Source organism: Anneissia japonica, unplaced genomic scaffold (genome assembly GCF_011630105.1).
Source record: "Anneissia japonica isolate Jap-2015-1 unplaced genomic scaffold, ASM1163010v1 scaffold987_len1640505_cov201, whole genome shotgun sequence".
In the NCBI taxonomy this organism is placed as follows: domain Eukaryota; kingdom Metazoa; phylum Echinodermata; class Crinoidea; order Comatulida; family Comatulidae; genus Anneissia; species Anneissia japonica.
In genome coordinates this window covers 318,212-330,756 of record NW_022714175.1, presented here as the reverse complement: position 1 = coordinate 330,756, position 12,545 = coordinate 318,212, and the positions used below count along the sequence as shown (strand labels likewise).

Here is a 12,545-nt window from a genome sequence, read left to right as displayed (position 1 = left end):
TTTCACATTGAGGCCCTTCTTTTAGGTACAACGATCTATCTTAAATTTTCTTTCTCAAGTTTGGGACTATTAGGATTTTATATAACTTAGAAGGTAAAGGAGGGCAAGCACAAGCTGTAACCCTAAAAAATGCGCGCGAGGCGCGCGAAAAGTTTTGTGTTTTTAATTCTAATTTCGTCGGAATTGATCAAAAATCCCTAAATGTGGAATTTTTAGAGGAAATTGGCCTACCTCAACAAGAAATGCTCTTATGTTATATATGGCCACACTCGTTTTTTTAAACTGAATATAAGCATTTTCCTTATGGCTTTATTTATTACAAACATATTCTTTCAACATCAATACACATTGAGGCCCTTCTTTTAGGTAAAACGATCTATCTTAAATTTTCTTTCTTGAGTTTGGGAATATGTGTTATAACTTCGAAGGCAAAAGAGAGCAAGCACAAGCCTGGAGATTAAAAAATGCGCGAAGCGCGCGAAAAATTTTTGTTTTTTTAATTCTAATTTCGTCGGAATTGATCAAAACTCCCTAAAATGTGGAATTTTTAGAGGAAATTGGCCTACCTCAACAAGAAATGCTCTTATGTTATATACGGCCACATTCGTCTTTTTAAACTGAATATAAGCATTTTCCTTATGCCTAGTTTTATTTATTACAAGCATATTCTTTCAACATCATTACACATTGAGGCCCCTCTTTTAGGTAAAACGATCTATCTTAAATTTTCTTTCTTGTGTGTGGGACTATGTGTTATAACTTAAAATGTAAAAGAGAGCAAGTACAAGCTTTAACATTAAAAAATGCGCGCGAAGCGCGCGAAAAATGTTTGTTTTTTTTAATTCTAATTTCGTTGGAATTGATCAAAACTCCCTAAATGTGGAATTTTTAGAGGAAATTGGCCTACCTCAACAAAATATGCGATTTAAAATTTGAGGTTTTCAGGCACTTTCCCGGGTGAAAAGGGCATTCAATGGGGAAAGATTTTCCACAGATTGATATTTTCCCCTTGTCTCCCGGTGCTTACGCCACTACAGAGAATATCTGGCGGCTTAGTTCAAATGCGCTATGGACAATTTTTGAAGTGGAGAAGGGGTTGCAGGCCGGGGTATTGTGATATCTGTTCATTATATCTTCCTTTTTATTCTTGTCTTTATTTTTCTCTTCTCTTTATCAACATTCCTCCCCCGGGAAAATTTCGATTTCTAGATGGCGTTAAATGAGCTTTCCCGACTTCTGACGTGTCTTTAATTACTTTGAAGTTCTTCAAAATTCAAGGTTTTCCCATCTTGAAAACGGTCAGGTAATTTTTTTCCATTGTTATTACAGTAAATAGGGCTCATGTGTGTATACATACATAACAATTTTTAAAAAATGAGTAGTTGCATACGAATTTTCCATGAATCGATGAATCCCAAAAATAAAGGGGGTCCGGAGTTCTTCCCCAGGAAAATTTTGATTCCTAGAGGGCGGGAAATGAGATTTCCAGACTTCTGAGGTGTCTTTTAAATTAAAATCATTAAAAAATACTTCAGAAGTCGGGAAATCTCATTGTCCACCATTTAGAAATCAACATTTTCCCGGAAAGAACTCGAACCTCCCTTTCTCTGGGTTCATTGATTCATTATAATAATTTTCAAGAGGGGAACACCTTGAATTTTGAAGAACTTGAAAGTATTTAAGTTCTTCAAAATTCAAGGTTTTCCACTCTTGAAAACGGTCAGATAATTTTTTCCCATTGTTAATACAGTAAATAGGCATTATGTGTGTATAGGCCCTACATACATAAAAAAAGATTGAGTAAGTTGCATACGTAGTTTTTCCATTAATCGATAAATCCCAAAAAGAAAGGGTGGGGGTGGGGAGGTCCTATGGTTCTTCCCCGGGAAAATTTTGATTCTTAGGTGGCGGCAAATGAGCTTTCCCGACTTTTGTGATGTCTTTTAATGACTTTTAAATTCTCCAAAATTCAAGGCCCCCCCCCCCCGAAAATGATTCAATTAATCAATGAACTCCAAAGATAAAGGGGGTCTCCCCCGGAAAAATTTTGATTTCTAGATGGCGGGAGATGAGCTTTTCGACTTCTGAAATGTCTTTTCCCCTCTTGGAAAAGGTCAGGTAAATTTTTCTCATTTTTTATTTTATGTGTGTATACATACATAAACAAATGAGTAGTTGCATGCGTATTCTTTTCCATGAATCGATAAATCCCAAAAAGAAAGGGTGATCCGGGGGTTTTCCCCCGGGAAAATTTTGATTCCTAGATGGCGGGAATTGAGCTTTCCCGACATTTGAAGTGTGTTTTAATGAATTTTATGTTCTTCAAAATTGTAATTTTCCAATAGCAACAAAAAAAAAAAAAAAAAAAAAAAAAAAAAAAAAAAAAAAAAAAGAAAAGAAAAAAAAAGAAAAAGAAAATCAGCTCACGGGTCCTGAAAAGGTAGGTTTAGAATTCTTTTCTTTTCCCCCCTTTTTTTGTTGCCCAAGGGAGGGGTCAGGACCCATGACCCCCTCCCCCAGATCCGCCAATGTGAATTGCGAGAAAATGTAACTCGGTCGGGTACTGGATAAACATTCTCTTTCCCATCCTTCTCCTCCTTCTTCCCTTCTTCTTTTTTTGCATTTCCGATCATACAAAAATCTCCAGACATTATATATTTTTCGCCAAAAAGTGGGGGGCCCGGGCCAACAAAGCTAGCACTCTTTTAGAGACCAAAACCCTACACCACCCAATATTTTCAGGTGCATGTGGTCTCAAATTGGATAGACGTGTCCATTAACTCAAGACCGAATTGTTTAGCAAGAATATTTGACGATACGTTTTCGACATGACAACTCTACAATCGTACTCAGCGCCCCCACTGGTTATTGTGTTAATTAAGAAGACGGCAGGTTGCGAATTAAGTTCATCCTCACTGCATGACGTCCCCTACGGAATAGTAAGTCGCAGGGCCAGAGGACACTGGCGAATGTTTCCCGTTTTGACCCTCAATATCTTCAATTTCCAACAACTGAATTTTGGAACCGCCGTGACCCGCCCATTTCTCTCGTCAAGAAGATCTGTCTCCTTAAATCACAAAAAAAAAAAAAAAAAAAAAAATACAATTTATATTTGTTATTATTTGCTCAAAAAACTAAGTAGGCCTATTTTTAAACCATGATCGTGTTTTTGTTCTGTCTGAAGAAAAAGATGATGTAGTTACAATGACGATTGCAATATTGTGACTTATTTGTTAGGAGTATTCCATGGAGAGTTAATTGTATTAATGTATTCAATAGATGTATTCATATTCAATTCGCCTATTAATGAAATAACGGTTTTGGAACTGTATTAATTTGTATAAGGTTGGTTGAAGCGTTGCGAATTTTTTTTTTGTCTATCATAATAATGAGTCAAATATTCGATTCCATATTTCTTCATGCAATAATTTGCTGAGCGTTGAGAAAATTTCACGTCTTTGTTTGTAAGCTGATTATGCTGAGTTTTAGAATTAATCGATGGAAGGGTTATGAATTATTTAGTGAAGATCAATTGCTTGAACTTGAGCGAATTGGAATCTAAACTATTTCAATTTTGATTCAAATATGCGCGGTGACGTCAGGAAATTGATGGGCCCTTGCTCATCCGGGTATTCGAGTGGAAAGTTCAATTATGTTAACGTCTTCGAACAGTGTTGTTATTTTGGCGACTGATGCGACAGAGTAAGAAGTTAGTGCCGGTCACCCTTGGTAGATTAGATGGAGGACATGGCACTATCAAATACCAAAACTTAGTTCAAAAGACAGGAAATGCAAGGAAGACGAATATGCTGGAAATACGTGTAATGCGGCTAATGCGAAGCTGAGGAAAGGAGACTTTTTGTGTGTTTTGGAGTGAAGCAGATTTGACTTATATTTTCAGTGGCAGCGGAGGAAGAGAGTGCTCTTCTTTTGAGTAGCTCGTCGGCGCTGGTCAGGTAGGCTTCTTATTGTTTTAGTAGCTGGTTGTAAGCTACTTTCAAACGTCTTGCAGGAACACGACTGGGTGTTAAGGACAGGAGGGGTGTTACATCACCAATTTGGTGATGCGCTTATGAATTTTAAAACGTCCAATAAAAACACCTATTTTGCGGTTTCTTTTAAAATTAATGAGAGTTTGCCCAGGCTGTTTTCCAACTTAAATGCCAAACCTACGTACAGGTTTGGCCACTTTTTAATATAATTTTTATTTTGTGTTGCCATCGTGTGTGCCGTCGTGTTACGCTTGCCGACCGAGGGTGCCCCGCCCCCACGCGGAGTTGCCAGAAGCTCGGGCAAGCTCGAGTGTGATAGGTGGGCACCCCCTTGGCGATCCACTGCGCCAAGTACAAGCAAGAATATCAATGAGAAAATGGATCCCATTACAGCAGGCGGGAATGAAGGAAACGCAAATGGCAACTATCCACCCCGATCTATACGATCTACTGTCGCCCCCGGAGGCACAGGGCAAGGGGGAAGTATTGGAAAAAATAACTCCCTTTCAATCCCAAGATTAATTGAAGATGTGGACAGTAGGGCGGATAGTTTGGACTTTGGCCATGGACAGGAGCCAAGCTGGGAACGAGTAGTCATCAATGTCAGCGGTTTGCGATTTGAAACGCAAATCAAAACATTAAATCAATTCCCAGACACATTACTTGGTAATCCTGAAAAACGCATCAGATACTTTGATCCGTTACGTAATGAATATTTCTTTGATCGTAACCGGCCAAGTTTTGATGCTATTCTTTACTACTATCAAAGTGGCGGTCGTCTTAGAAGGCCAGTCAATGTCCCCATCGATGTCTTCACAGAGGAAGTGAAATTCTATGATCTTGGTGAAGAAGCACTTTCCAAATACAGGGAGGATGAGGGATTCATAAAAGAAGAGGAAAGAGAACTGCCAAAGAAATTATGGCAACAAAAAATATGGTTGCTGTTCGAATATCCTGAAAGTTCACGAGGAGCAAGAATAGTTGCTGTAATATCAGTTGCAGTAATTCTGATCTCCATTGTAATATTCTGTATGGAAACAATGCCAGAATTTAATAACAAAACAATGGACGCCAGTAATGAAACTAGTTTTGACAAGTATCGTGGCTTCAAAAACCCATTCTTTATTATAGAATCATGTTGCATCCTATGGTTTATTTTAGAGTTAGTTGTTAGATTTATTTCCAGTCCAAGTAAGCTGTTGTTTCTTAAGAACATAATGAACTTAATAGACCTGATGGCCATTGTGCCATACTTTATCCAACTGGGTACCATGGTTGCGGAGATCTCAGAAGAAAAAAAAGATAGTCAGGGCAACGATCAGGCTATGTCTCTGGCCATCCTTCGAGTTGTACGTCTTGTGCGCGTGTTCAGAATATTTAAATTGTCAAGGCACTCAAAAGGCCTACAGATATTAGGGAGAACTTTGAGGGCGAGTGTGAGTGAACTTGGGCTACTCATATTCTTTATGTGTATTGGTGTTGTTCTATACTCAAGCGCTGTGTACTTTGCAGAAGCTGATTTTGACCAGTCAGAATTTAGTAGTATTCCTGATGCATTCTGGTGGGCAGTGGTCACCATGACTACGGTAGGGTATGGCGATATGAAGCCGCAGACTATAGGGGGGAAAATTGTCGGCTCTTTGTGTGCAATCACAGGAGTTTTGACAATAGCTCTACCTGTTCCAGTAATCGTGTCGAATTTCAACTATTTCTATCACCGTGAAGCAGATACTGAAGATACATCTCAGTACTCGCATGTGAGCAGCGCACCTGCGATGGGAGAACAGGGCATGCTCAAACAGGGACAGGACAACGATGCAGGATCAGTAGATTGTGTAGAGATGGAGGACGGAATGACAAACTCGCAAGTGAAAACCACAACAAATAATGATAGGTCAAAGTTCAACAACGTGCAAGGTAATTGCATAAACATGAGCTCGCTCTCGGTGGAAACGGACGTATGATTGCCAATCTTAAACAAGCATATACAGAAATAGTATTTTAGAGCAAAGAAAAATGACCTTCCTATGCAAATGTCTTTTCCAATTTTGCTCGTACTCAGCTTTAATAAGGTGCAAATGTAAACAGTTTTCTATGTTTTTCCTTTTTTCTTCAAAGACAATAATACAAAAAAAAAATCAGCTGATTTCCTTAAAGATTAAATTATGATATAATGCTATCAAAATTATGAAATAATGAGCAATTTTATCACTTTTTTTCTTGATTTTATTAAGATTTGGTGCTGTCTGGAAATTTCAATACATTAGATTCTCAGACATCAAATATTAACAAACTGCTTATTTATAAGGAGATTGCCACAAGTAGGGAAATGGAGTGAACCAAGAAAATTACGTAAAATCCCTATTTCTAACAAGCAGTCAGTCCTTTCCAATTTTCCAATTTTATGAATATAAAGGAAATATCAAATTTAAAAGTAAGTATAATACATGTATGTGGGTATATTTCTCAACATTCAATCTGTAGATTAAGACAAACTGGATAATATTAGTACCACGGGATGGTATTTATTCTGTATTGTGGTCGTCAAGAGCTTCCATACATAGTCCTGTACAAATTTTCATATTGTATTTGTGTATATCTTCACAGCATTGGGTGGATTTTTTAATCTTACAATTTTTCTAGCCAGATTTCTTTTGTGAGAGTTTATGTGAAACTAATAAGATGAAATAATTTTAGCATTTAAGTTTTTTTTTAATATAAATGTTTTAGAAATATACTGTAATGTCATTGTATATTCAGAGGGAGTTTCAATTAATCATCAAGTAAATCCCGCCCTTCGGAAAAATCATAATAAACGATTCAAATTAATATTAACGCTACTTTGAATGTTCCCCGTTAAATTAATTTTTCCTTATCTCTAAGTCCCAAGTACCGAATAATATTTATTTAATAATGTTATTTTTATTACCAAGACAACACACTGGAAGTATATTTAATTTTTAAAATATTTTTTTTTATTTTGAAAATTTAAATTAAATTACTATTTGTTTCCATAACGTGTATGTTAAAAATGTATTCTAAAAATATGAATATAAAAAATTACTCTAGTTGACATAGCATGCATTTCCTTAATGAACACTTTGATTTGTCTAATTTTTAAAAAAGTAAATTCAAATATTAAAATTCACGATTCCTATACATTTATCTTTCTGAAGACATTTTTTTCTATGAACTTAGTAAAACAAAATATTTAAATAAATATAATTGAACTTGTCAAAGTGATCTAAACATAATAATACCGTATTGATAGTTTCGGTGACAATATGATCCATTGATGAAGCAAAAATTATTTTTAATTTATTTTTTCTTCAAAATTTTATGTATATTTTATATATGTATATTTCATTCTTTATTATTTTTGTTATTAATAAATAAAAAAAAAAAAACTATCCCCAATTGTACTATTCAAATAAATTTCAAAAAGATCGATATTATTTGTTATTTCACCATCAGTTATGTAGAAAATGTGGTCTTGAATGGAAAGTTTTTTACCGGCATATAAATTGGCTTTTGGATATGATGATTTCAATAAAGCATGTATTAAGATCTAATAGTATTAGAGACAACTCCTGAGTTAGTGAAATAAGGCCTACCTTTTAGTCTCTCAATACAACAGAATATGTTGTCGTCTAGTCAATATTCAACGACTAAGAAATTCATTGATTATGTCAATGTTACACTTCTTTATTGATTTTTGCATGTCCTTCAGTGGACAAGTTAAATACTGTATGGCTATATGCTTATGATAATGTACTGTTTCCCACTGACATAAAGCCTCCTTCCCCTGCTGCACCATCATGACTATTGTGGCCATTCAAATGACATCATATTCTCTATTTGTCTAAAGATTCATTAATTTTCTAAAACACTGAACATTTTTTCAACAGTTTGAATTAAATTAAAAACACTATTAATGAGTTTAGTAAATGTATTTTGTTGGTAATTATGACATATATTGATACACTTAATAAAACACATTGATCTAGCCCAGTATTAAGAAAAACTTATCTAACACATTTCTTATATTGTCTCCTATTTTGTTATTCTTTTTAGACCAAATCAATAATTTATAGATTCATATTACTTGATATTAAAATGTGAAAGCAGGAGGCTGATTCATAAATTATGAATTATTTATGTATTGTGTATTTCATATCTGCTGTGTCCTATATAACCTTTGAATGCATGGCACAAAATGCCAAGGAATTTATTGAAAAAAACAATTTAAAACCTTTAGTGACATTTTTAAATTTAGTTTTTTAATTATGTAATGAAATGGGTTTATAATCAATTATTTGAGTCTTGGAAAATTTGCAACTTTTTTTCTGATGATTTTATTAACTTGTGTACTTTTTCAGGTGAATAAAAATTGTACATACAGTTACTACTTATTTGAATTTTCTAGATACCTTTTAAAAAATATTTAATGATTTTAAAATAAGTAAAAGCCATGTATTAATAAAAAAAAAAATCAACATTATATTAAAAAAATATCCTATTAGCCAATCAAAAGCAAGAATAAAACAGGATTGTTTCTCATTTTAAACATTATTTTAGTCTATATTATGGTCATACTTAATATTATTCTAAAAATCCATGTTAATTATAAATTCCAATTGTCCTCAAAAAATTTACAGGAAGTATGCAACATTATATTAAAACACAAATAGTCAACAGTTTTTACAAGTATCAGTTTATTAAGATAAGATAAAAAAGTTGTTTTATAAATGGTAGGGAAACACTACCTTGCAAGCTTGAATGAGAAGCAAAAGAAATTTTATAAGTTTTTGGGATTTTTTTCCCCTCATAATTATCTTATTATTAACATTATGATTTTTTTTCTTGTATTATTAAATCATCACTATGGAATTATTGTTTTGATGATGCGATTTAAACATTTTATTAATTAAATTCATGTTAATTAAAATGAACAAAGAAATAGTCCGACAATGAAACCAATATAATTAGTAGTAATCAATGACAATCACATCCCTAATGTTATTCAACATTATTCATCAGAGAAAAAAAACTATGCAATCATTTCAGTTGACTTATTGGAATCATAGAAATTATAATGTATGGCTCCAGAATATATGTTATTCTGTAGATATCTAAATTGCAAATTAATATGAAAATGTACCCTCAACAGATATAATTTCATTTAATAACAACATATACAATATAATGTGCATGGCTAACCGCATATAATATATAGGATTACATGTATTTAATCAGATAATGAATGGTGATACAAATTATAATATTCACATTTTCATATTGAAATGAAAATATTAAGTATAATAGCATCATTGATAGTTTGAACAGTATACAACATTTATTTACTATTACTTTGTTTAATCAGTTGTCCTTGGTGTGGGTTATCCATCCAGCAATATTTATCATTTGAACCCTAATTAACTTACACTCAATGCCCAATATTATATTTATTAATTTATGATTTTAAAATTTTTTTAAAGCTAATTTATATGATTAATAATTATAGATACTTTCTAAAAAAATGCAATATTATAAAAAAAAAACCAATATAATAAAACAAAATAGTGGCCAACTGTATAAAAAAGTATTATCTCTTTGCCAAAGAAATGTACTTTATAATAAGGTGAGGAGTAACTAATTTATTAATATGATAAACATTTATATAGGCCTATAACTGTTTACTCTTGGATTCATTCACCAAATTAACCATAAATTATGTAATCATTTTTAACTCTTAATTAAAGTAATCAAACAGTTGCTGTCTGTGTGTAAGTAAAGTAGGGATAAGAACCATATACTACCCAGGCACACATTGCATTAGCCGATAGCCGTCAAGCGCTAGACGACGCAATGCCGTTTGTTGGTAGTTGTTCGAGTAGATTGTTCAAAATTATCAATTGCACATGGCTGATCATGTAGTGATCTCTATGGACACGCGGCGGCTATACCGTTGTTGCAATGTGTGGCCGGCTTTATGCTTTCAAATTAATAATAATATCGTCATAGACACTGAACACCAACAAGATAATTGGTCATTAGTATGATTATCTTCATACAATATTAAATTAAAGTTATCCAGATTTTATTTGTATGTAAAATATAATTTAAATAGATATAATATTTCAATCACTATTCAGCATATAACACCAGCAGTGAAGGGAGATAGATTGAATGAGGTTAGTAACGGTAATGGGTTTACTCTGTAAAACACGATGTTTTCATAAATACTTTTCCGCTTCTTTTAAAACTAAAATGAGCAGGTGATTGAAACATTGTTTGGAAATGGTAATTGAATATCTGCACTATATTTCATAAAAGACATGCATTTGTCGGAACAATTAAAAGTTTGGCTGCTTCAATTTGATTAGATTATTTCAATGAAGTTATAAGTGTTCACATTTCTCCAGTTTTCCAAAGAACTTCACAAGTATATTATAGCCATAGATATGATAATCATTTGTCCGCGTACAAATATGAACATGTAGATATTAATAAACATTTTACAATATAAACAAACAGTTTTTGATAATACATAATACATAATAATTACTAAATTTCTTGATGGGTTTTTTATGCATTTATATAGATACATAATTTAATTTTTATTCTTACAGTATAAAGTAAGATATTTAATATGCAAGATTTGTCTCTGGCATAAACACACTGTAGTAAGGCTACGATTGTGATGCAAAAATTTGGTCGTAATTGCTTTGTGAATATATTCAAAAGGTTATGGGTTGCAAGTGTCAAAGCCATAAAGTGTGAGAATCTACAAGGCCTTTTCTGGTTTTTCTCTGTTGCGCACATATTCAACACATTTAAATGTTTTCCCCTTACATACTTTTTTTCCTCAAACTGAGTATAGCAATGTTACCCATTTTAAATTTCACCAGGTAGTAGAAAGATATATTGAGCAAATGAAAAGACGAATACAGGTAAAAACTAAATAAAGTGGTGCAAAACATTTGTATCTGTTTTCACTGAGCATGGTACTAAGCTGCTGTTGCACGTTGATGAACAAAAGCCTTATCATTATTTCTCAAAGAAAAACTTGCGAAAAAAGCGAGAATCAGATGGACAACCAGGTGAAGCGAGGACATTGGACAAAAGACCAGTAAATTGCTGAGAAAAGTGCATGTTCATTCCAACATTTGCTACAACTAGCATGCTAACGTTAACTTATTAACTTGAAAATATATCAAGAAAATAATAGTTATTATTTATATTAATAATCAGAGATGATGCTAAATATAATAAGAGTTAAAAGAAAATCACACAAAATCTTACATTATGATTTACTGACAAATGACTTAACGTATTATGGGAATGTGCTAGTCCCGGCATGCTCAGGTGTGTAATGCATATTCATAGGATCCATCTCATTAGATATGCATGGAATGTGTATCGTATCCAGAAGCAATAAACATGTTTGTGTCATCATCAAAATGTACCGAATGTTGTCTGCATGCTTCTTCATTGCACTCACCTGTGCTCTAGGTGGTAGACACGGGTCGATCTCTCTCGGGAACTAATGGGACTAAGGACTGGATTGGAGGTTTGGGAAAACGAAGGCAGCACAAAGAAAGAAAGAGGAAAACAGACCGGTATGACAACACTGTTCAACTTTTAATTTATAGAAAACCTCAGTAGAATAAGAAGCACACGCTATATAAGAACACATGATAGAATACAGAACAGCCTAATATAGAAGTATATTAAATACACACAATGTTGATATGAAGCTCAGATAGAGTTCACTTTGCACTTTTAAATACATTTTTTATTTTGATTTACTTGCTTTAGTACATTGTATAGTTTCTCCCTTTTCACATTTCTACAACAATTGTTGTTAAAACCTGATTAGAAATTGTACATTTTTCATTGTGATGATGTTAGTCACTTTTGGTAAAAATGTACACTACACTTAAAATATTTCAATTCATATAACCATCTATGTGAATCGTATGAGAACAAAAATCAATCTTTGCTATTAATTTATTATAAGTATTTGTATATGTTGATATGAAGGTCATTTCTTCTTATCAATTAATATAATATAAAGATTGTTTAAAAAATGACATTGATGGTATGAGAAGGTGAACGTAATAATCAGGTTAATAAGATGAAAACACAAACATGAGTCCAAAGTCCAAACAAGCCATTGATTTCACGCAAATACCCGATGTACTCAATTAAATGGTAGTCTCATTGTTTTTAGATGAGGGTGTATCTGATACAGATCTCTGATGCACGAGTTCAGAACAATAGTTATGTTCTGTGCGCCCGACTCGCGCAAGAGAGCGGAAATGCTTGTTTTAAACAGTACTTGAGTTCGCCATAAGGCCCTCAGTGGTCTTGTGGTTAGGGACCTGCCTATTAGCAGACAATCTGAATTCAAATCCTGATTAGAACAGTTCTTTCCACTCTCTCAGATTTCCTCATATACTTTTATATTATTTCAGATGGTTAAAAATTATCTGTCAATTATTATGGATATTATTTATACATATAGGTATTATATAATGAATATATAAG

At 33.2% G+C, this 12,545-nt stretch overlaps 1 protein-coding gene across 1 annotated transcript; it reads left to right on the top strand.

Moving 5' to 3' along the window:
- Positions 1-3,668: 3,668 nt before the first annotated feature.
- Positions 3,669-9,572, top strand: LOC117108946 (potassium voltage-gated channel subfamily A member 1-like). The gene has a single exon (XM_033251132.1). The coding sequence runs from the start codon at positions 4,370-4,372 to the stop codon at positions 5,954-5,956; it is 1,587 nt and encodes a 528-aa protein (XP_033107023.1). The 5' UTR covers positions 3,669-4,369; the 3' UTR covers positions 5,957-9,572.
- Positions 9,573-12,545: the final 2,973 nt, after the last annotated feature.

Bases quoted from the DNA above. Each gene is read 5' to 3' on its own strand.
- LOC117108946 (XM_033251132.1), top strand. From the start codon at position 4,370: ATGGATCCCATTACAGCAGGCGGGAATGAAGGAAACGCAAATGGCAAC.